The sequence below is a fragment of the Centroberyx gerrardi genome, chromosome 4 (assembly GCF_048128805.1).
Source record: "Centroberyx gerrardi isolate f3 chromosome 4, fCenGer3.hap1.cur.20231027, whole genome shotgun sequence".
NCBI lineage: Eukaryota > Metazoa > Chordata > Actinopteri > Beryciformes > Berycidae > Centroberyx > Centroberyx gerrardi.
In genome coordinates this window covers 13,218,067-13,241,286 of record NC_136000.1, presented here as the reverse complement: position 1 = coordinate 13,241,286, position 23,220 = coordinate 13,218,067, and the positions used below count along the sequence as shown (strand labels likewise).

General features: G+C 42.0%; 2 protein-coding genes across 4 annotated transcripts in view; both read left to right on the top strand.

Moving 5' to 3' along the window:
• Positions 1 to 23,220, top strand: part of LOC139909490 (CD81 antigen-like) — a 106,608-nt gene that overhangs the window by 52,309 nt on the left and 31,079 nt on the right. The gene's annotated exons all lie outside the window — the stretch shown is intronic.
• ano5a (anoctamin 5a) lies at positions 308 to 22,977 on the top strand. Of its 3 annotated transcripts, none has more exons than XM_071896596.2 (20): positions 308 to 379; positions 4,036 to 4,103; positions 11,139 to 11,246; positions 12,146 to 12,214; positions 12,614 to 12,898; positions 13,266 to 13,385; positions 13,586 to 13,701; positions 13,802 to 13,936; positions 14,069 to 14,174; positions 14,327 to 14,387; positions 15,058 to 15,209; positions 16,048 to 16,122; positions 16,639 to 16,867; positions 17,048 to 17,226; positions 17,351 to 17,448; positions 18,209 to 18,339; positions 18,774 to 18,979; positions 19,184 to 19,386; positions 20,359 to 20,464; positions 20,658 to 22,977. In XM_071896596.2, exons 1-20 carry the CDS (start codon positions 310 to 312, stop codon positions 20,886 to 20,888), a joined length of 2,748 nt encoding a protein of 915 aa, XP_071752697.1. In that variant the 5' UTR covers positions 308 to 309; the 3' UTR covers positions 20,889 to 22,977. The 3 variants fall into 3 exon arrangements, with proteins under 3 accessions (XP_071752697.1, XP_078138970.1, XP_071752698.1); XM_078282844.1 differs by lacking the exon at positions 16,048 to 16,122 and adding an exon at positions 15,585 to 15,665; XM_071896597.2 differs by lacking the exons at positions 308 to 379; positions 4,036 to 4,103 and adding an exon at positions 9,919 to 10,053.

Here is a 23,220-nt window from a genome sequence, read left to right as displayed (position 1 = left end):
ATCCAGTAGCCTAACCATATTTAGTTTTCTCCACATGATTTCCAGCAGACAGAGGCCATTGGTTTGTGGGCCGAAAGGCAGTAGAGTCAGAGCGCTGAAGCCCCGCCCCTTTAACGAGCAACGGTCTGCTACTGAAGTGATGCAGCAGTCAGTGGGTGAAGGGCAAGGAGACAGCCTGGTCCCTGAAATGACAAGAAAAGGAAACTAGTTTAGAGTTACAGGCGCGGGAAGGCTGGACAGAAATAACGTGGCCCGGTTTATCCCGGTTTAGATGAAGAGCGGCGGCCACGGCTTGGCCGCTTGAGCAACATGCACCGAATAACGGGAAGGACCGGAGATGCAAGTTTAATTGAGATGAGCCCAACAGACTCTTTCAGTGGTGAGTAAATAAGCTGCCCACAGCCTGTGGACCGAAATATTTTCCCTTCACTGTAACCTTTATGCCGTGAAGTTAACGTGTTGGGTGTTATTGAGTTAGTATTTAATTTAACGGCTGTAAAATTAAGTCTAAATTGAACTTGCTATGTCCCAAAATTGACATAACACCCCTGGGAAGAACTAGTAATACTACAATAAATTTAGTAAGGATACTATACAAATATCACAGCAAAACTATTACATTACAACTATTACCATTCCTATATGCTTCAGCAAAGTGTTGAGCACATTTGAAATTAGCTTGGTGACATGTCTTGTTGGCATTCCTTCCCGGGGCAGCTGGTAGATTATTTGTAGGCTACTGTGGTAATAACACCACAGTGGTTACTTTCACCACCTCCCCCTTCACAAGAGGACGTTTTTCCTTTGCTAAACTATTTTTAAAAATGTATTCACCTTACACGTTTCCCCTTAAACGCCATGACTAGCTTCATAGTCTGGGTTTATTTTCAAGGTAATATCAGTGACTTAGCCAGCCAGCGTCCCACACAGTCTCAGTCACATGTCCAAAACCCTGACAGCTGGCCTGGCCACTGGAAACACTCAGTCACTTACAGGCAGCCTCTCTGCACCACCACCAAAACCCTCTGGAAATCCCTCTGCTTTTGGCCAGTTGCACTCTTGAAACAAACGCCTAGAAAAGGAGGCAGTGTTTCCAGCCATTTATGGTGTTGTTGAATGGAGGGTGAATCACATTGGACAGTCTCCAGCAGCCCTTTCCTTTGCTCTTACTAATCGACTTAAAAGTGTACTGTTTCATCTGTAGAGTAGAGAGAATCATATTGTACCAGACTGTCCGAGACTCAAGTGGGAATATCATGAACAAGGTTACTGTTACCTTGGTGTTGTGTGTGTTTGTGTGTGTGTGTGTGTGTGTGTGTGTGTGTGTGTGTGTGTGTGTGTGTGTGTGTGTGTGTGTGTGTGTTATAGAGATGGCACATTGAGATAGCAGTGAAACCAGTGTTTCCACACAATACACACACAGTTGAACTGAATTAAAACCAATTAAAAGTCCAAATCTAGATTATCTTAATATATCGAGGTGCATAGGGTTCTTCCAGGGTGATAGCTGATGGAAAACAGCCTCCTCTAAACTTTCACATCCTACCATAACTAACTAAAAAAAAAACCTCACTTTCACAGTAACTGTTACCGTCACACTCACAGTTGAACTGAAACCAGCGCTGATAGTTCTTAAAGGTGAAAAAGCAGCAGTGTCAAAACAACATGTGGATAGCTGACGTCTCAAAGTTTGCTTGTACTCTTTCCATTAAAATCCCGAACTGTATTGTTCACTGTACTCATCTACGGCTCCAAACATGAACAAACTGTAGATGTACTGTACGTGCACCTAGTGGGGATTAAACATAATTCTGCCAAACCACATATTGGCCAATCAGGCCTAGATCAACATTGAATATCTCTTGAATATTTCATGGATGCATCAACACTTATCCTTACTGTAAATACTGATTAAATCAACCTGATACTGTTTTGATATGTGTGAAGCAGCATGTTGGTGCCAGGTGTTTGTTGTTCTCTCATGTAACCTTGCAACTCTTAACTTTAAGTTTTACCTGTTGTTTTGAATTATGAGATGGCAGGGGGCTGGAGTTTCCTGCCACAGGAAAGCAGACAAACAAACCCAATGTATTACGCAGCTGAGCAAAACTGCTGCCAGCTTAAAATGAGGCCACTGAGTATCCGTGCACATCTTTGCAAAGTGCAGATGATGAAAATATAAACTACGGGTCCAAACTTCAGTATAGGCATAGATGCAAAAAGGTCACTCTCACTATGGAAAAGAGTAGTGCAATAGCTTTGAGATTAGATATCTCTTATAACAGTATTACACCAGTGGCATTTATTATATTATTTTACAACTCAGATGGTTTTACCTTTTATTATCAGTATAGCTGAGTTGTGCTATAGCTTCCCTATAAATATTTCTCTATGTAAATAATAGATGTATCTGTGTTTTGCTCTCTTGTTGTTATGGTAAAAAAAAAAAAAGACAGAAGTAGCCTTGTGGCATTTCCACTGTGATCAGCTGCTCTCTCTTGAACAAAGGTTTGACTGTGAAGGCTACTTAGGCGTAAAGCGACTCTTGCTGTAGCTGATCTGAGCTCCATTACTGTATCCAACTGTGTAAAAATGTGCCAACTGTTGGGGAGACAGTCTCAGATGCTGTGAGAGACCAACACTTTTTTTTAGGAAGAAATCACAACAGTCCTAATCAACACCCAGCCCAGATTTTCAAAATGTTTTTGTCCCCTTCATTAGAACTGATATAAAAGGAAGATGTAAAAAGAACAGTCTGACTACTTTATGTTGGCCATTGTCTCATATTATGGTTTGGGAAAACACTTTGTTATGAAAGGCTAGCATAAAAGGCTATTTTTTAGATATATTGATGTGCATAGGTGATTTCTAATAGAAAACAGTCTCCTCTAAACTTTCACCATCCACCATAACTCAAATATAAGGTAGCAGTGGGTATGTTTTGCTCCTGTGTATACAAACAATACAAGCAAACTTGATTTTCAGATTCTAAATATATTTGAAACTCACTTTTTTCAAGTAACTGTTACATACTGTCAGACAATATCAAGAGCTTAGTCAAACAATTAAAAAATAAAAAAAGAGCAATTCAGTCCAACAAAATCAAAAAAGGTCTACAGTGGGCAAAAGTGGCATCACAGGTGGTGCTTTATTCCAGAGTGAAGCTTAAATCATGTAAGTCTTGAATAACACCAACCTGCCCTCTGTTGACACTGTGTGTAATAAAGTAAGAGACAGAGAGGGTTTACATTGTTACAAGGTCCAAACGCTTGTTTCAGGTCAGGAGTGTAAGGACATATTCTGTGCTGAGTCGAGACTAAATATAACATCAGGGAGACCATCAATTAGGACTGTTGCATTTAAAAACACAAGCACAGAGACTGAAACCTTCCTTTGCCAGTAATGCCAGCAGTATGTGACGTTTGCCTTGCTTTTCCATCTGCCTAGCCATTTGTTTATGTAAATCGTATTCCCTCTGTGGCTCTGTAACAGTGTAATTATTTCACAGGCTTTGTAGTGCAAGTGAAAAGCAGACCTTTTTCAAGTTTCCAACCAAGATTCCCCTGGTGTTTCCTCACACATACAGCCTTGAACTTTTCGACACATTGAGGGGGTTTACCAAACTTCTCAGTCACATGCCCTACATTCACTTTCTCAGAGTAACAGCTTTGCAACATGGCTCTGTCTTCCTGTTAAGTCACACTGTCTGGGCTGTGGGAGGGCTACCACAAAATCCAATACAAATATAGACCACAACATTGGCTGTCTGTCAGCGCTCCTCTCGTACCTCAAAGATCACGGCAGCTGTTCATTTGCCTGAAACTAAACTACACGGCCACCAATCCATTTGTTTGACATTCACTTTATGTTGTTCTTCTCTTACAGTGGTGAGAGAATACTGCGATGATTAACTCAGCTAATCCCATTTTTAAATATGGTTAATCTAATCAGACTTTCCCCTTGCCTTCGAAATGCTAACCTATATTTTCAGTGAAAATGTCAGTGCATTATATTCCTTATCTTACTGTCTTGCAGATGAGAGTAACGGCTACCACCTCCACCCCACATCCAGCAGAGGCTCCTCCCAGCAGGGACAATCAGCGGTAAACACCAAACCCACCACATGCACCACGTTCACACAATACATTCACATTGAGATTCAACAAAGAAGTGGCCTTTGTCTCTATGTTTTTGTCTATTTTATTTTACAGAAGTTCTGAATAGTAATTTCTCTGTTTTGCCTTTTATAACTTCCTCTATAACAATTTATGCTGACATGCACGTCCTGAGTAGTTTGCATATTCTTGGATCATTCAAATTATATTGCCTGCCTGGTACCAGCTATTTAAATAATGTGACTATTTGCCACTCCTATTTGTGAATTTTTTGCTCTCAAAGACAAATTTGTCATTTCTGTTTATCCATATTTTTCCCTCTGCACCAGCGTACTTAATGTAAACATGGTAACAGGACGTTCATCATGTCCCAGGGAAATCTGCTATTCATATAAGTCCTTCCTTCCCTTTTTGCTGTTTCATAGCCACACTCATTGTCTTATTGTATATACTGTCGCTGGTTACTCTCAACACCCACCACCAATCAACAGCCAGCATGTAGCAGGAGGGTTTGCTTTGTGGATCTCAGTTGAAGCGCACACTTAATGGTCTTAACTTTTGAGATCACCTAAATTTTTCCAGTTTAATCACAGTAGTCTGCTCCTGCAATGCCCAAAGACTAGCAGCAGCCCACATGCTGGGTAGAGGTGAGGCTCGGAGATGACCCTAACATTCCTTTCTCTTCTGCTCCTTTCACGCCCTATTTAAGTCCCCTTTAACCCATGATGTGTGTGTTGAGTCCTGTGAGTCGCTCAACACCAGCCTGGCCTCCCTGGCCCCCTCTGAGCTCAGCGACTACCCACAGTCTGAGCCAAACACCTTAGAGCGCATCAGCACTTTGACTGGGGTAAGACACCGGGCAAGGACACAGGTGCATGCTGCTGTGTCAGAGTCTGTGTGTTTGTGTCGTGTCACACAATCTCCACGCTCAAACCCTTAATTGAGCGAGATTAGATGCGCCCTCACTGTCTTGGCAGCTTCTTACTTTTACCATATAGCGGTTTTCAGAGTGTTATAAAATGCCTTGGACATAATCTATTAGCGTAACCACTGTGCCTTCAAGCTCTAAACATGATGAAGGTGTTGAATGTTTGACAGTGTGATTCGTCCCTCTTGTTTGTCTCTTGTTTGTATTGATGTGTTTGTCCTTAAAGCTCTGTAAGGTTGCCATTGCAGTGTTAGGGTTATGATGTTTTGACGTGTTGTTAGGCTTTCCCTCACTGTCCACTCGGTTCCTCCACAGCTCGGGAGAAAGCGGGCACTATTCCTGATGTTTCGCTCCAGGGTATGGCATGGTAAAACAGGCTTGTGATGTGATGCTACTTTACGCATATGCCTTCCCGCCAGCCTTTATGTCCTTCATGAGAAATGCCTGTTCAATACAGACTTTCTCCACCACTGGCATTAGTCATTCAGAGAGTAAAGGTTGAGCTTGATTTAGATTTGAAAATCAATACACAGATGTTGGTAGAGAGCTGTTGGTGGCTTCTGGTAAGCATGTTTTTCTGCAGAGACTGAGTAATGGAAACACGCTGGCATGAGTGTTGATGGATCATGAGAGTTCTTCATTAAAAATGGAAAAGGCCCTTTCACTTGCTTTGTTTGCACCTGTGATAACAGTCTGCCTCACTGAAGAGAACACACACAAACCTGGAGGTGTAAAAACATAATTAGAAAATGCACATGTACACACGCACACATGCACATGCAGACTTGCACACACACTTACGTTGTATAGTTGTCATTTACTTAGCTGTGCTTGTATGTGTGTATGTATACGTGCGCGTGCATGTATGTGCATGTGTGTGTGTACATGCAGTGTATACAGTCTATACTGTAATCATGGCCCTGCCCTGTGCTCATGACAGGACTGAACTTTACTGTGGCGAACCATACAGGCTTCCTCCTTTAAATCTTCTAAAATGTGGTTTTGTTAAGCAGCATATAACCCATTTTAATGAAGAGTGCAATCATTGCACCATTTAACAGCTTCTAATTTTCAATAAAAAGAGCTGCCATAAGCTTGAAATTTTGGATCATTTCTAGTAGTCTGGCTCCCTCAAACTAAAGCCTACGATTTAAACTACATCTAATGACTAGAGAACCTGAAACTTCAACTTGCAAATTATTTGAATGTTTTAATTTAGCCTCTTTGGGTGTACGTGTTTTCATATTGGCCACAGGCATTTAGCAAGGAAGCCTGTATTCTAACTATAAGAGTTCCCCCTTTCTTTCTCCCATCTTTCCTGTTACTCTTCAAAGTATATTTTGTAATATTTATTTATTTAATTTAATCTTTATTTCACTTCAGCCAAGTTACATAACAAGGGTACACCAATAGAATAAGATAAGATAAGAAATATATATAAAAAAACAAAAACAAAACATTCATCGAAAACAATTACATTCAGTAATTTTTCCTGAGCACAATACTATATATGGGGGGCAATTTATGGAGAAGGGCTTTATAAACAAATACAAGTGCTTATCTCTTGAGTTGGCCAGCCAACTTTTCCATACAAGACACAATGATGAGTCCTCTAGTCATCACCCATTATACTGTAAATCTGAGTGCCAAGTGGTAGATAGCATCAAGGGGGTTTTAGAGTGGAAGCAGCTGTATGACTATAAATGTCTCTGTAATCCAGAACTGAAAGTCCAGAATCCTCTTCTTACAAAACACAGGAAAGTTGGTCTTATATCTGTATAAGTGGCCAAGTTTCAACTGCAACTATATGTTCTCTGAAGGAGAATGATTTATTGATTTGATTTGATTGATTTGATTTTTATTCATGTGTGGTGCACCACATGGTGCCCAGCCCATATGGGCTTCCAGTCACAGAGGCATCATGTTCAACCAAACAAATAGAACCAGAAACAAATAACAATCAAAACATACAAATCAGTCATACATTCAAACAAACAGCTTCTCCCTTCTCAGTTTCCATGTTTCCAAATGAAACTAGCCGCACCACTTCCTCTCTGAATAACCATTCCATCTTTACGTCATCTCCCAACCAGAACAGCTCGGGCTTCTTGTTTTGCATTTTCTTAGTTCCGTGTACAGCATACCGTAAAACTAAAAGTGAAATTCATCTTCGACAGCACCCAGTTCACATACAGCACATAATCTCTCTTCCTCAACAATAGAATTGAACCTGCCCACCCAGAGGGGGGGTCCCAGTTCTCAACTGGGCACACAGAGATCTTCTGGATCTTTCCAAGGGTAAAGTAACATAAGGTTCTGGACTACACACGTTCTTAATTTGATTATATGTTCTAAGTTTTGGTTTGAGCCAGATGTCAGCAGCCCATTTTTCTTTATAGTCAAGAAATAACCTGTGCTTAAAACGCAACATCCTGAACCATTTCTAAAAATATATTGCTGGTCAGCTTCACAGAATACAACATTCATATCATTACACCATGGATAGTTATGTGCTTTATCCCAGTTAAAAACTTTTTTTGCTACTGTACCCTCTGGCATATTAGATAGGCGGTTCCAAAGTCTAAGCATTTCCCCTTTTTGCCTAATCACACATGGCTCCTTACCCATGTCCCCTTGGATCGCCAACACAGGTACAAATGTATGCATACCCAGAAAGCAGCGAATTACCTGGTTTTGAATGGCATTAACCTTGGAAAATTCCTTACTACCCCAGACTCCAGCTGCGTAAAATACAATTGGGGATACAAATTGGAGAATTTGTCATTGATCTTGATACCCAGGTATTTATAATGAGGGACTGTGCAAATCTGGAGATTGGAGTGTTCAGTGTTTTTTAGCTCTGGCATGTATTCAATCTTTTCAGCTTTTAGCACAAGTTTGAGGTTTACAAGGGTTTGCAGTTTCAATACCCACTTGTATAGAATTTGCGTAACGATACAGAACTGTGTGGTCTGCATAAAGATGGACATTACAATTGCCTATTGCTATGACAATGTTAATAATATAAACACTGAAGAGTATTGGACCCAATACTGAACCCTGAGGTACACCTTTGCCAAAGCTTAGAAACTCAGAGCGAAAGTCAGCCACCTTTACACAGTGGGACCTTCCAGACAGATAACTTTTAAACCAATTTAAGGCATCAGAGTTAAAACCAATATGTGACAGACTACTTAAGAGCAAGGAATGATCAACTGTGTCAAAGGCTTTTGAAAGATCAATAAACAAAGCAGCACAGTGGTGACCACTATCCAGGGCAGATACAATATCATTTATAACCAAAGAGGTGGCAGTGATAGGACTGTTTCCAGCCCTCAACCCAGATTGATGAGTACATAATAAAGAGTCCCTGGTAAGAAAAGTCTTAAATTGTTCACGTAAGGTTTCCAGAATTTAAGCCAGATAAACAGTTTCGATAAAGAGAAATATTTAGATCGCATTTATCTCCAACATTATGTAGAGTAATGTGTGCCACACTTTACGAACTGACCCAGAAATGTTTGTTGTATTAAAAATATCAGATGTACAATCCAATATCAAAGGGACAGAGAGTTTAAGGAATAAGGTATTAAATTGTCCTCACCAGTAGCTTTCTTAGTATCAGTAGCATAGAGTGCATTACAGACTTTTTGGGATGTGAAAGCACAGAAACTAAAACTAGACAGAGATTTGTTCTCAAAAGGTAAAGAGTCATCTCTAATAAGAGGAGAAGACTCTATATTATCTGGCAGGTTAGCAGCTCCTCCATATTTAATGTCAACCGACCGGCTTCAGCAAAATGTTTATTAAATGCTGTGCCTAACTCCTTCCCAGAAGAAACGCCTTCAAAGTAATATTTTAAAGAACCCCCCTCCCTGAAACTAGTAGGCTATCTTACACCATGTTCTACATTTACCCTCCTTGATTCAGATGAAAGACATATGTTTACACACCCAGTAGTTAGGGTTAGTTGGTAAATGTATAGAGCTTTGCGGCCTCTTCCAGCTCAACTGAGGAGGGGCGGGTTCCAGTAGACGCAGGGATTCCATATGGGTAATCTGTAATTACGGCAAATTAGAGAGTTTCTGGAGCGACGTCCCAGTTAAAGAAAGCACCCACCCTGCCATGTTCAACATGGTCTGATCTACTCTGGGAGGTAACCCATGGTTAGAACCTATGCATAATTTTGGATGAGAAAACTATAAAAAGGCTGTACACGTGGACACGGACGCCTGTACAAGTTGGCACAGCAGGAACCAGGGTGGTAGAGCCAGAATGTCAAGCTGTAGACCTTAGCCAGTCAGTTGCTTTATGAGAGTCAGTTGTTTTATGTACACTACCCTGCCATTGTCTGTAGATAAAGTGAGCAACATGTCTGAGACAATTCACATGTATTTGTTAGTGATACAGTCCCTCTTTGCACTTTGTACGCGGGTGTTGTGAGACCTCAAGGTTGTTTAATTGATTGAGAGTAGCCACACTGGTGATCTTATCAGTTTTGGGGTTAGTTAAGGAGGCCAAATTCCTGAATATGGTCAGTTAACTTTTCAGCTGCGGTTCTACTGACATTTAGTCCTGTCCTAAATATGAAAAAACATGTTTCAGGGACTGCTCCAGGCTGTTCACTCTCTGCCTGGGGTCTAGTGTTGTACAGTGATGTCACCTCCCCTCCTGTGATGCTGTGCTCTTATTACATTAGCTGGCTGCTGGCAGGGGCTGTGCTACCGGTGTGCTGATGTCATCTGTAGGGGCCTCCTTTCTCTTCCTCCCTCTTCCCTCCCTCTCTCCCTCTCCCCCTCTCTCCCTCTCTCTCGTCTGGATGTCTGAGCGAGTGAGGGCTTGTTGTGGGAGGTGAGTGGACTGGATGGAGCCGCTCTGGCCGGGAGAGCAGGGGAATGAGAGTGAGAGCAGCAGTGCATTAAGGGCTTGACCACGCTCCCTGGAGAAAGGCAATCTTGCTCTGTTTTTTCCGCTGATGCATCATAACCATAAAGGGAGTGGGCCATGGAGGTAAAGTGCTCTTCTTTTCCTCCCTTCCCCCACAGCGCTGTGCTGAAGGACAGGGCAAACTCTGTGGGAACTACAGTCCAGTAGGCATACTGTAGCTGTGGTGGAGTGTGGGGCTGTAGTTTCTGTTGTGCTAAGTGCAGTCCTGTCTAGGTAGCTACTGTAGCGATGTGAACCAAGATATTGTGGTACATGGTGCCGTAGGTATTTATAGCTTTCTGAACAGCTGAAGCAGCAATGACAGCAAGCATGTCATGTCTTCCCTTTCTCCCTTAAAGCATTCCTGTCCAGAGTGTTTCCCTTTAGCCGCTGCAGAGACAGCCACTGCAGGGACGGCATTAGCTGCTACACGTGCCTGGAGTCGGTGTGATTGCTAACTGATGATAAATACAGGTTTCCACCAACATGGATTCCAGATAAGCATAGACAAACTAAGTACAAAAAGGTTGCAGGGTTGACCCGAATATGGCTGCTGGATTCCCCTGTTGTGTAGAGAGTGTGATCTCTGATTTTCTGTCATCATATTGTCTTGTTGCTCTGGCAACAAGGCAATATGAATGACCTGGCATTCTTGCCTATTTGCCAGTTGTTGTAGTCTGCTCCACATACCCTTGCCCTTGCTGTGACTGATATAATCTGAGCTTGTGTTTAATAAACTAATTTCCTGCCAGAGATGCAGTGAAATCACAATGATCATGGGACACTGGACATCTCTCTGGATTTGACTCAGTGAGACAACGTGATAGGCTTTCTACCGAAATGCTCTGGATTCCTTCTTGAACCTATACTTATCCAGATCAATACAACAACCAACATTTAGCCATATCAGATGTCCTGTTATCAGCATGCCGCGTGTGTTTGCAGTGGATACTTTCATGACTGTATGTTCTTGAAACACATATTTGTTGTGGATATTGTAAGCATTGCTCACCAACTTTGGGTTTTGCCATTAGCCGCTGACACGTGTTTGACAGTCTGCTCTGCTGTGGTGAATGTATCCAAGGACTCTTGAGCTGCTGTGAATATCTGTGTGTGTGTGTTTCAGCTGTGTGCATGTTGTGACCTCTGTCCCATCCTTCTCCTCATAGATTGACAAACAGCAGCAGAGCAAAGACTCTGTGTTCTTCCGCGATGGAGTGCGCAGGATTGATTTTGTCCTGTCGTATGTCGACGATAAAGATGGTGAGAGGAAACAGGTAAGAACCACCTTATAGATGACCTCCTGTATGCAGCATATATTTACCTATTTCACTGACCTTTAGCAGATGTCTTTGATTTAACTGATGTTGCATTTCTTGTTGCATGTTTCTTTCAGTATTGTGATAGTGCTAGTTATTACTAACTGAGCAGATGAGTGACACTGAATGTTATTTATCCTGCCCACAACTTTTCCAAGCTATATTGAAGTAACCGCTCAAGTTAATTCCAATGTGCAGGTTCTACTTGATTTAAGCAATAAGAGAGTAACAACTTGTACTTTCAGGATATCTACATAGCCAATGTGAGACAGCTGCGTAACCAAATACCACAAACACTGATAAAGTTAGATAAACTTTTATTCTCAGATTGTGCCAGTAATCCTCTCAAGGAATTTTCTGAGGTCACTTCTACATTGAGATCAACTTGTGAACCTACTAACTTAGGTAAATAAGCTTTATTTGTGTAGTTGTCGAGTATTTGCATACTGAGAAAAAGTAATTGGCCAGATGTGTTTTTGAGGCCGGTCTGGTCACTGACTGTTGAGTGGTGAATGGCCTAGTGTTTGATACTGGGCTGTTAGCCTTCACACCTGGGTGTTACTGCTCCACGGCTGTGAGGCCAGTCTGCTGTGTTTGTCGGTGCCGTCTCTCATATCGCCCTCTGAAACAGCCTTGTCAGTGAGTCAACACCCAGACTCCTGGCCTGAACAGGAACTCACTCATTCTTTCCACAGTGTATGAGGACCAGCATACAGGAGGCGCACTTCCTGTGTGTGTCACCCAAATATGTTATACAATAAATTATAACACTATCAGGCCATGTCAAGGGAGTATTCATTTGTGATAGGCAAATTAAACTACTAAATATATCCTGGTGGTTGTTTTTTCCTCTGTAGGAGAGGAGGAGGGAGTATGAGGCCAATCTAGAGAAAGCGGGCCTGGAGCTGGAGACGGAAGATAAATCGGTAAGAACCCCCTGGCTCCTGATCTGATTATGTCTAATCATGTAATAGGGGATGCAACGGCCTGCGCAGAGATACGTGTGTCCCGGCTGTTTTTGGAGCACTTCTTGTTTTCACAAAGGAAAAAATGACAGTGGCAGTTTTTAGTGTTACAACAATGAATCAGAGCCAAAGCATCTCCATGACACGGCAAAAAAGGAATGCTGTAGTTCCTCTCTATATGCTATCTAGTCAAGGCAGAATATTATGAATTAGCTACTGTTTCAGATAGAAACTGATAAGCACGTTAATCATGACCATCAGTATATTACTTTATTACTAAATTAGTTTATTATTTTATTACTCTGTCACACTTATACACCCATTGTACTTAAACACTTTCCTCACTCTCGTTCTCATCAGGAGTCGGATGATGGGAAGACTTATTTCCTCAAGATCCACGCTCCGTGGGAAGTGCTGGCCACCTACGCAGACGTGCTGAAGATCAAGGTGCCCTTCAAGGCCAACGACATCCCCAGCCACACAGAGATCCCCATGAACTGGCTCTCCACCCCCTTCCGTCTGCCTGAGCACATCATGCACCCCGAGCCAGACTACTTCACCGCTCCCTTCAACAAGAGCAAGTCCGACTTCTTCCTCATCGACGACAAAGAGACGTTCTTCCCTCCCTCTACTCGCAACAGGATAGTAAGGACACTTTGACCGTGACTTTCTTATCTTATTTGTGTCCTTGAACTTATAAGATCCCACTTGACATTCTGGACAAAGCTGAGTTTGTTATAACTATAAAAGTTCTGTAAGTAGGCCTATACATGTGGCTAAAGTTAGATTTTTGAAAATGCTGATTTAAGTGGCTAATACATGCACATTTAAAAGATCATATTAGCGTTGCTCCATGGGATGTGAACACTTGAACACCCATTATCTCCAAACTGCTCTGAATTCAGATGTGACCCTATAATTCCAAGATGATTTTTTTTCGCTCGCACAATGATTTTGTGCCTCTAAACAATAAAACATTACTGTACATCCTCCCGTTTGTCTCTCTGCCCAGGTCTACTACATCCTGGCCCGCTGTCCATACTACAGGGATGAATGTGCGGATAAAGACAAGAAGGGAATCAAGAGGTTACTCAACAATGGCACCTACACTTCTGCCTTCCCTCTGCACGATGTGAGGCTCTTTTGGTCGACTTTTTGGAATTAAGCACTCCTTTATCACTGGAAATGCCACGGGGTCTACAGTGGAATGTGCACTCAAACAGTAATATCCTGTTTGAGGCAGTGTTGGATGTAGCATTGCAAGGATGAATAACATTGCAATAATCTCATGATAAAATAACAATAATAAAATGGTGTCCTCTCTGTGTGCAGTCTAGATACTGGATAAGGTCGAAGGATCCTAACTGCGAAAGTGAGAGATACAATCTCTACAAACACTGGGCCAGATTCTTATGCTTCTTCAAGGAACAGCCGCTCAACCTTATAAGGTAGGACCTCAAAACAAATCACTAATTTCTCTTGTGCATTTAGACATCAACCTGGCAGAAGGATTTACAGCAAGAATTGTGTTGTTTTTGCCTCAAACAGGAAGTATTATGGGGAGAAGATAGGTGTTTATTTTGCATGGCTGGGCTTCTACACTGAGATGCTGTTCTTCGCTGCAGTAGTCGGTGTGATCTGTTTCATCTACGGACTCCTCACCTACGATGACAACGAGTGGAGGTGAGTCCTGCCGAGAACGCTTGGCTAGATTTTAACCATTTTTAACCAATGTTAAGCTTGTTTTGTAGGTGTTTCATATGCCATGATATCAGTATGTTGATAATTGTTATTTTTTGAAAAATTTCCCTTTAGCAAAGAAATATGTAGCGAGGAGATCGGAGGCAACATCGTCATGTGTCCGCTGTGTGACAAGAAATGTGGTTACTGGAAGCTCAACTCAACATGCAACTCATCATGGGTAAGACATCCTGGCTTTGTGATTGAGATGAGTCGTCCTTTTTCTTTATTCATTGTCTTACTGCGTGACATTTATTGGGTGATTGTAACTGAAGGTCTATAATCCCTTGTTCACTATTATCTCATAATTTCTCCAACATGTTGTTCTTTTAGCAATCACACCTATTTGACAACGTGGGGACGGTGTTCTTTGCCATATTCATGGGGATTTGGGGTGAGTAAAAATGTCTGCAATCTGCATTTTGTATTTTCTGATCCACTGCACCACCTAGTGGAGGCTGTTAAACCCTAAAATATGGTGAGATACCAACCGATCAGATTATTCATTCAAAATCACTGCTACTCCCTCTGCCTTTAAGCAAAATACCAGTATGACTAAGCATATGACTAAACATTAGGCTATTGGTTAAGAGAAGAGTTAATGTCTGTTCCTACACCAAACTTTCATACTTGCATGGAATATGATGACTCACTGGACTCTCCCTTCAATTTCAATTCAATTCAAACTTTATTGTCCAAAAAGGAAGAATTATTTTGCAGACAGGGTTGACATTAAAAACACATAAAAAAACACAATAACAATATATAACATCAAAGCACAATAACATACCAACAAAATGCCGTAACATGTAACTACATAATTTCATGTGTATATCAAGCAATCTAATTACAGTGGGTATGAATTTATCATTTGTACCTGACACACCAAAAAACCTTACTGGATATTTTCATTAAGCTTTCCAGTCTGTTTTTATTGCTTAAGTTTAAGCCCCCAAACCAGGCTATGATACAAAAAGGTAAAAAACAAGGTCATCATTTTACCATGACACTCTGTACCATTTTACCATGATGCCCCTGGTGTAACGGGTCATGTGTCTCTGCAGTGACTCTGTTCCTGGAGTTTTGGAAGCGCCGGCAGGCCCGTCTGGAGTACGAGTGGGATCTGGTCGACTTTGAGGAGGAGCAGCAGCAGCTGCAGCTTCGGCCAGAGTACGAGACCAAGTGCACCAACCGCAGGCTGAACCGCATCACTCAGGTGTTTGTGTGCCCATGACTTTCTAATCTATAACACTGAGCATAGGACTGGCTTTAAGTCTGTGCAGCTTCTATAAGGCTTTTCTAGACAGATATATGGTAGGAATTGGAATTATTACACTAAGGATTTTAAGTACTTCATGCCTCTGGTATCTATGCAGTGAGCCATTTGCAGTCATTGTCTAGGACTAGGCTTATGTATGTGAGACCGGCTCCTGTGTTTGGGGGACATGGGATGGTGTACTGATAAGTAGTTGATCATATTGTTTTTCAGTGTCCATTGACTGCTCTAATATGTAGTGATAGACTGATTTATAAAATGAGTAGGGGGGCTGTAATTTGCCCTGACCGTCCACCACATCCCACCCGTCTGTAGGAGATGGAGTGGGTTCTTGACAGGACCGTTGCTGATCTAGCGGGGAAAGTGTTACTGTGCTGGGCCACCGTCATGCTATGGGTAAGGGTGGCACTTAACGCGGAATGCCAGTTTGTTGAGGAAGAGGTGTTGGTGTGGTCTAGCTTGTGTGGATAACATAGACATTTCTGGAAAGACTCAGAGGCATGAGGTTCCATCTCTACCGGCAGCATTATGCCTGGTGGATCAGTATCTTGGACAGGTTATTGCGAAAAGCATGGCTTCACCAGGAGACTGCTAGAGGACGGATTGGGCTCAGGTTGAAATGCCTGCACACACATAGAGCTCTGATTGGGCTTCCTAGCTCTGCCTCTCATCTGAGGCCAGTGGTAATTAAGGGAACCTGGCCATTCAGACCGGTCTTTTCAGGATATAACCAGCGTGACTGACTCCATTGTCCATGCTTTGCTTGGTTACTATGTAGGAAATGGAGCCTTACTTACCCATAACAAGCAAGTGTGCTCGCACATGCCTGTCTGGAGCCACCGTCCTATTCTGGGTGAGCATCATATCTTTGATACACTTTATAAATCAAAATCCCCTTCATCTTCCCTCTGTATCTCCACCCTCTTATCTTTTGTCTTTTCCATCCTGCTCTTCATCATCATCACTATCATGTGACCAGAATGTGTGTCATCATGATCAATAAACCTTCTAATGTGAATATTTAGCACCTAACATTCTAATCCGTATTGATAAAAAAAAAAACTGCTTACTGTGGTTTATATAACCTCTAAAAAATAATATACAAGTTGAAATGTGAATGAGAATGATTGGCGAGATCATATTAGACTCGGGCTCATGGGGCATGTGTGCATTCTGCAAGCATGAGACTTGTTTTATTGTGTTTCCTGTAAATTGTCAATAATTCAGCTTGCTCAATCCATATCAGTGTCTGTTTGTGTTTGCGCCTGCAGCACTTTTGATATGGTATTTTCACTGTACATTTGTCTTGTGATTTGCTGTGCCATGTAGCTGTCTTTCATGTGTCCCTGCTGTTGTGTCTGTCCCAAAGATCTCATTGATCATTGCCTGCATCATTGGGGTGATAGCGTACCGCCTGGCGGTATATGCAGCCTTCGCCAGCATCATGAAGGACAGTCCCACCAACAACCTGGAGGTGGTGGGCTCCCTCATCACGCCACAGCTGGCCACCTCTGTCACCGCCTCCTGCATCAACTTTGTCATCATCATGATCCTCAACCTCATGTATGAGAGAGTGGCTATATGGATCACTGACATGGGTGAGGGCCAGAGAGAGAAAGCATATCCGAGCATTTACTTTATCTACGTATTGATTCTATTTACTTTATCCACGTATTGAAGTATCTCCTGTCAGTCCTTGGCATTGTTAAAGTGTGTCAAAAAGTGTTCTTCCTAATGTTTATGCATTGAAAATGTTTTATTAACTCTTTGTGTGACAGAAATCCCCAAGACCCACCTGGAGTATGAGAACAAACTGACGGTGAAGATGTTCCTCTTCCAGTTTGTCAACTACTACTCCTCCTGCTTCTACGTGGCTTTCTTTAAGGGCAAGTTCGTCGGCTATCCTGGAGACTACGCTTACATGTTTGGCAAATGGAGCAACCTGAGGAATGAGGAGGTACCATACATTACTAGATTACAATACATTAGATTACTACTGGTAATTCTAGTTAGAGAATTTGAGTCAAGGCTGTGTTTTTCTCTTTCCCATCCTCCCTCCTTCCCGGTCTGTCTGTATTCAGTGTGACCCTGGTGGCTGCCTGATTGAGCTGACCACCCAGCTGGTGATCGTGATGACTGGTAAACAGGTGTGGGGCAACATCCAGGAGGCTCTGGTCCCGTGAGTACTTCATCCTCATACAGTACACAAGAGGCTTGTAGTCTCATCCACTATATAGAGGCACACACTCACAAATCTCCTATCAACCACAGCTGCCTTGGAGGTCCATTGGAGAATTGGCTGTGTGGAAATAATGGCTAAATATATAACAACCGGGCAAGAAAAAGACAGATACCTGAAAACATTGTTGTGGTGTGGGTGTAGGTGAATTCAATAATATTATAAGTAAAAGTGAATAGTTTGATGAGGTTGGTAGTTTCCAGATTTAGGATATTGTGACACAGGAAACTCCAAAGCACAAGTTGTAGGTTGAGAAGAGTCAGCTCAGTTAAACTGTGTTGGCTTTGTTAGCTAGCTAACTAGCCAGCAGGCTAATTTAACCAATGTTCATGTTAACATGCAACTACTAAACACTACTAATGTTACGTTAGCTAGTGTGCAGTTCAGATGTGTTTACAAGAAAGTGATAGTTAGCTGACCAGATACTATGGTTTGCTAGCTAACAAACTGACATTATATTACACAAAATCAATCAGATTCAGATTATCAGTGGCTAAATGATCAGTTCTCTGTCAAAAACTGCACAGAAATTAACCGTGTCTATTGAGTTCTGTCAAGACGGCCAAGTTGTATGTTTAGAAACTCAATTAGCTGTTCACAGCCACTGTTGCCTAAGAGCTGTGGACCTCCACTATGGCCAACAGAGTGTGTGTTAGCCTACAACACCTGAAAGCCTGCTATCGCCCTGTCTGCCCTCCAGGTGGCTGATGAACTGGTGGGGCAGCAGGAAGGCCCGGAGCCATCCAGAGAGTCTGTACAGCCGCTGGGAGCAGGACCATGACCTGCAGGCCTTTGGGCAGCTCGGCCTCTTCTACGAGTACCTGGAGATGGGTAAACAATCACACTCAGCCCATTGCATACATAGATTTAGAGAGATAGATACTTGAAAGCAGGGCTGCAGTCAAGACCTTCTTAGTCGAATCCAAGTCAATTCCAAGGCCATTTCCAGTCGAGTTTGAGTCAAGACCAAGTCCAAAGGGGGTCAAGACCAAGTCAAGACCGAGACCAGAGCAGGTTCAATTTTTTACATGTTTCAAAAAAAGTCCAGTCAACATGTAATAGTGGCCTAGACCAAGACAAGTCCGAGTCAGAATAGGCTGACTGAGATAAGCCCTGCCTGAAAGATAAATGCAGATAGATAGATAGATAGATAGATAGATAGATAGATAGATGCACATACTGACTGCTGTACAAGTTGCAGTGTACCTGAGGTCCTACAGAGGGCAGCGTTTCCCTCACCAACATCTCTCCTCTCTGTGTCCCAGTGATCCAGTTTGGTTTCATCACATTGTTCGTCGCCTCCTTCCCCCTGGCCCCCCTGCTGGCGCTCATCAACAACATCATAGAGGTCAGAGTGGACGCCTGGAAGTTCACCACTCAGTTCAGACGGCCTGTGGCAGCCAAGGCCCACAGCATCGGAGCCTGGGAGGAAATCCTCAACGGGGTGGCCGTCCTCTCTGTCGTCACCAATGTGAGTGTTTGACTAGTTCTGTCTACCGGGCGTCCGCTCATTAATCCACTGCTTCAGCCTAAGACTTGACTGTTAATACTTTGTGGAATATCCGATTAGTTTTAAGCGCTCAGGCTCAAGCCATGTCAGGCCCATAATGTTATAATATGTTATTAAATTTGATCTCTGTCTTTCCTTCCCACCTCTTCTTTACCTGCTTCTTAGGCCTTCATTGTGGCCTTCACATCTGATATGATCCCTCGGCTTGTGTACATGTATGCCTACCAGCCAGAGAGTGAGATCACCATGAAAGGCTACATAAACAACAGCCTGTCGGTGTTCAATATCTCTGCGATCCCTGAGCGCAGCAAGCCTGAGGACGGGGAGAACCCTTCCTGGTTCGACAGCTCCATCATGACTACCTGCAGGTATGTATGTGTGTGTGTGTGTGTGTGTGTGTGTGTATGTGTGTGTGTGTGTGTGTGTTTGTGCATTCATGCGTGCGTGTGTGTCAGAAATTACCACCCGCCAAGCGTCAAATGCCGGTAAGATTTGTGTTCGACAGATAAATCGATAAGGGTCACCTGTCACAGTGGCTGTTAACTTTTTTAGATAACATTTGAATGCCTCGATTTTATACAGTCTTAAGTCTTCACTTGTTCTCAATCTTTGTCCCTACTGGCCACCGTACACGCTCCCTGACCATGATCCAACCAAATCAGGGCAAAATAATGGCTCTGTATTAAGCAGCCTCCTGATTGGCTGCCTGTTATGCTGCTCTACACAAAGCAGTAGCATCTAAACTTCTGTTTCTCAGCTGCTTGGATGGTTAACTAGCCTAACATTAGTTTAAACTTAATGTTATTCCCACATGTGAGGCCACCAAAAATAAAATATGAAGACGAAGACAGAAAAAGATGCATTGGATAAGTGAGTTAGGAAGTTTTAAATTAAAACTCTAGCTCACTTGTCTCTTTATTGGAGTTTCATATAGTATCTGATTGTACATAATACATAAATAAAATGCATATATACATACATACATACATACATAAAAGGGTAGGGCAACATATTTCTATTAAAAAATGTATCTTATTTTGGCTAGTAAAAATAATTTTTGGCAGGTGATTATTAGTTATTAGTTATTAGTTATTAGTCATTGGTTTACCAGCATTTGGAAGGTGAGCCAGTTAATTTCGGACACTGGTGTGGGGGGCGTGTGTATGTGTGTGTGTGTGTGTGTGTGTGTGTGTGTGTGTGTGCTTATGTGCATAAACAGTGACGTTTATCCTGTCTGTATCCGCGTGTGTGCGTACGTCAGAAGGGCATAATGTGGTGTAAGCGTACAGTATATAAATAAACGGCCGGATATAAAGTTATGATATGTTCCTTCCTTGTAGATATCGTGACTACCGCTACCCTCCTGGCCATGAGAAGCAATACTCCCACACTATGCAGTTCTGGCACATCTTGGCTGCCAAGCTGGCTTTCATCATTATCATGGAGGTAAAACAGGGCCTCTGCACTTCCACCACCACCAACACTTATCCACCACCTCGACAAATTCGTATCTTAGAAAGTAGTCATTCGTTAGACTCGTAGTAACTCCTCTCTCCCACATTTTCCATGGTCTGTGATAAACACGCCAAGTTACTTTCACACAGATTTCAAATCAACCTGTTGTGTTCTTCCTCCACAGCATGTTGTGTTCCTGGTCAAGTTTTTCGTGGCCTGGATGATTCCTGACGTTCCATCTGAGGTGAAGGCTCGAGTGAAGAGAGAGCGCTACCTGGTCCAAGAGTATCTCCATAACTATGAGGTGGAGAAGCTGAAGATCCAACTCAGCCATAACGGCCACAGCGACTGTACCTGCGCGCCCATGATCTACCCGTCCTTACCCAGACACGAGGTGCTGTCTGAGTGTCTCTAGCCCCTGTCCTCCTCCCCGCATGGGAGGACACGCTGATGAAGATTACCTTACGGTTACCCTGCTTGTGTATAATGATACTGACCATCACTTTGCAATAGTGCCTACATTGTTTTTGCAATATAGGGACACAGCCTTAATTAAAGAGCTACAGAGCTTCCTCAATTCACAATCATCCCTCTTCTACTATTCTGTTCGATGTGGGAGTGTACAGACATAAAAAAAACACTGACTGTTGAGTCATGCATGCTGTAGATGTAGTCACCATGCACTTGAATTTAAATCTGTATCTCATATTTATGGCTTTTCACTCTCTATGTTGTAACTGTGCTATTGAGGATAATCAAAAGTTGCTGTAAAGAAATGAAGAAGAAATGCTATACACTGTCTAAGCCAGGAAAGTTGCCACTATAAGTAACCAAAGACTAAATGCCTTAATATATTACATTGATTCTACATTTTATCTTCATGTCAAGTAATATGATTTGGAAACAGAGTTTGTTATTTTTGGCTTGGAGTATTTCTCATACTTGTATGTAGAGCTGTATCAAGGGTTCCAGTGTCACATAAGTTTATGTTCATCTTTATATTTTTACAGCAATTGTATGTTTGCAACAATGATGACCATTGTTTATTTGACCGTATTCTCTGGCCTAAGTATGTAGAGCACAGTCAAATGTATCACACATTCATCAAAATGTTTTGTTAGCTCTTTTTCTCCACACCACTGCGATGCTGTTCAGAGGCTTGTTCAGTCTTTTGCTATGATCCAGTGATGATGCTTTACGTTTCCTGAGGCCAAAATCTGACATGTGAAAAAACCTTTTATGAAGAGAAATCACTGCATTTTGCCATTGTTGTACACTAATCATCTATTTTATTAGTTTTATTGCTTGTTTGTGTTGTTAGTACTGTGTGAGTAAGGCGGGATCATCTGTAGTGTAGTTTCGTCCTGCCATGGCCAGTAGCAGTGCACTCAGCAGTATTTCAGCTCTCAGGCTCGGGCCGCTGCAGCAGCTGGTGCGTGTTGACTGTTGACAGCGAGTCCTGTTCCTGGAGATGAGAGCCTAAAGCCCTGAGAGAGTGAAGAGATCCCTTTTTAATGTGCCTCTGTTTACCAACACATTGGAGCTAATGAAAGCCTGCCCCCACCTACTGAACTATGTTTGCTCCGTCACACAAAGCACATCAGCCATCGCTTAGTTCTCATGCTTCTGTTTTCCTCAGCTGTGTCCGTGTAGAGAAGGAAAGATACACATTCTTTTTTTTATTTTGCACAAAGCACTTAATGAAACATGACTACCAAAACATAAACATGGCAGTTTAATTGCTGTCATGACACTAATCAGTGTTTTGTAGCAGGAACATGTGATAATATTCTAATCTCTGTTCATTTAAATGGAACAAGGGTTGTACTGTAGATGTAAACATATACTGTATGTAAGAAGTGGTTCCCTGTTCTGATTTTATGTTTATATTGACCTTAAATTTCAAGATAAAAATTTTAAAACGTGTAACGGTGAAATCTGTTGAGTAATGGTTTTGTTTTGAAATTATATGAAGGACATTTTCAAGTTTATTACCTACATAGGAATATGTAAGAAGTCTCTTTCTCTCAAATATTTGAATTCTCTGTGTATATAATAGCTGAAAGGGCGCGCTTCAATCTCAGGCAAATTAATCATACCTTGGTTAGAGATGGACATACTGTAGATGTGATTACCCAACCAAGTGACATGTAGACCTTTGAGCATTGTTGGACTGTTCCACTTTGCCTTTCTGTGCCCTGCTCTGCTAAACTAATGCCTGTCGATGCCTTAATACTTCTAACACTTTAGCTGTTATTTTCTTTGTACATCTACAAATTCTGTACTTTTTCTTATCGCATCAAATTTCTTCTGTCCTCTTTTGTCATGCTTTAGTGTTGATATTTATTTTATATATTTACCATACATGAAAAACAAAGTAAAGCTGTTTACAGTATGCTTAAAGTTGTAGTTTCATGTTTTGTTTCATTTTGTTCTATAATTTTATACAATGCCCTGTATCCAAATGTGTTAGAAATTCAGAATAAAGTACCTGTTCAACTTCAGTATTTGTTGGATATGTTTGTATCAACAGTAAACATACTATCCAATGTTGGAAAAGGAGTATGAAATATTTTATTTGTTACATATAGCAGCTCCTTTGCTGAGTAGATGAAAGTCACTGTTCACATAACAGATGGCCTGAGCGAGCACAGATAGCTATTCAGTGTTTGTTCACACTGGTGGGTGTGCTTTATACCAAAATATGCTGGCATGGTTGTTTCACTTGGCAGGCAACCTAGCCACTG

Bases quoted from the DNA above. Each gene is read 5' to 3' on its own strand.
- ano5a (XM_078282844.1), top strand. From the start codon at position 310: ATGCACCGAATAACGGGAAGGACCGGAGATGCAAGTTTAATTGAGATG. The intron at 380-4,035 runs GTGAGTAAATAA...ACTGTCTTGCAG, and splicing joins CCCAACAGACTCTTTCAGTG to ATGAGAGTAACGGCTACCAC. The intron at 17,449-18,208 runs GTGAGTACTTCA...TCTGCCCTCCAG, and splicing joins ATCCAGGAGGCTCTGGTCCC to GTGGCTGATGAACTGGTGGG.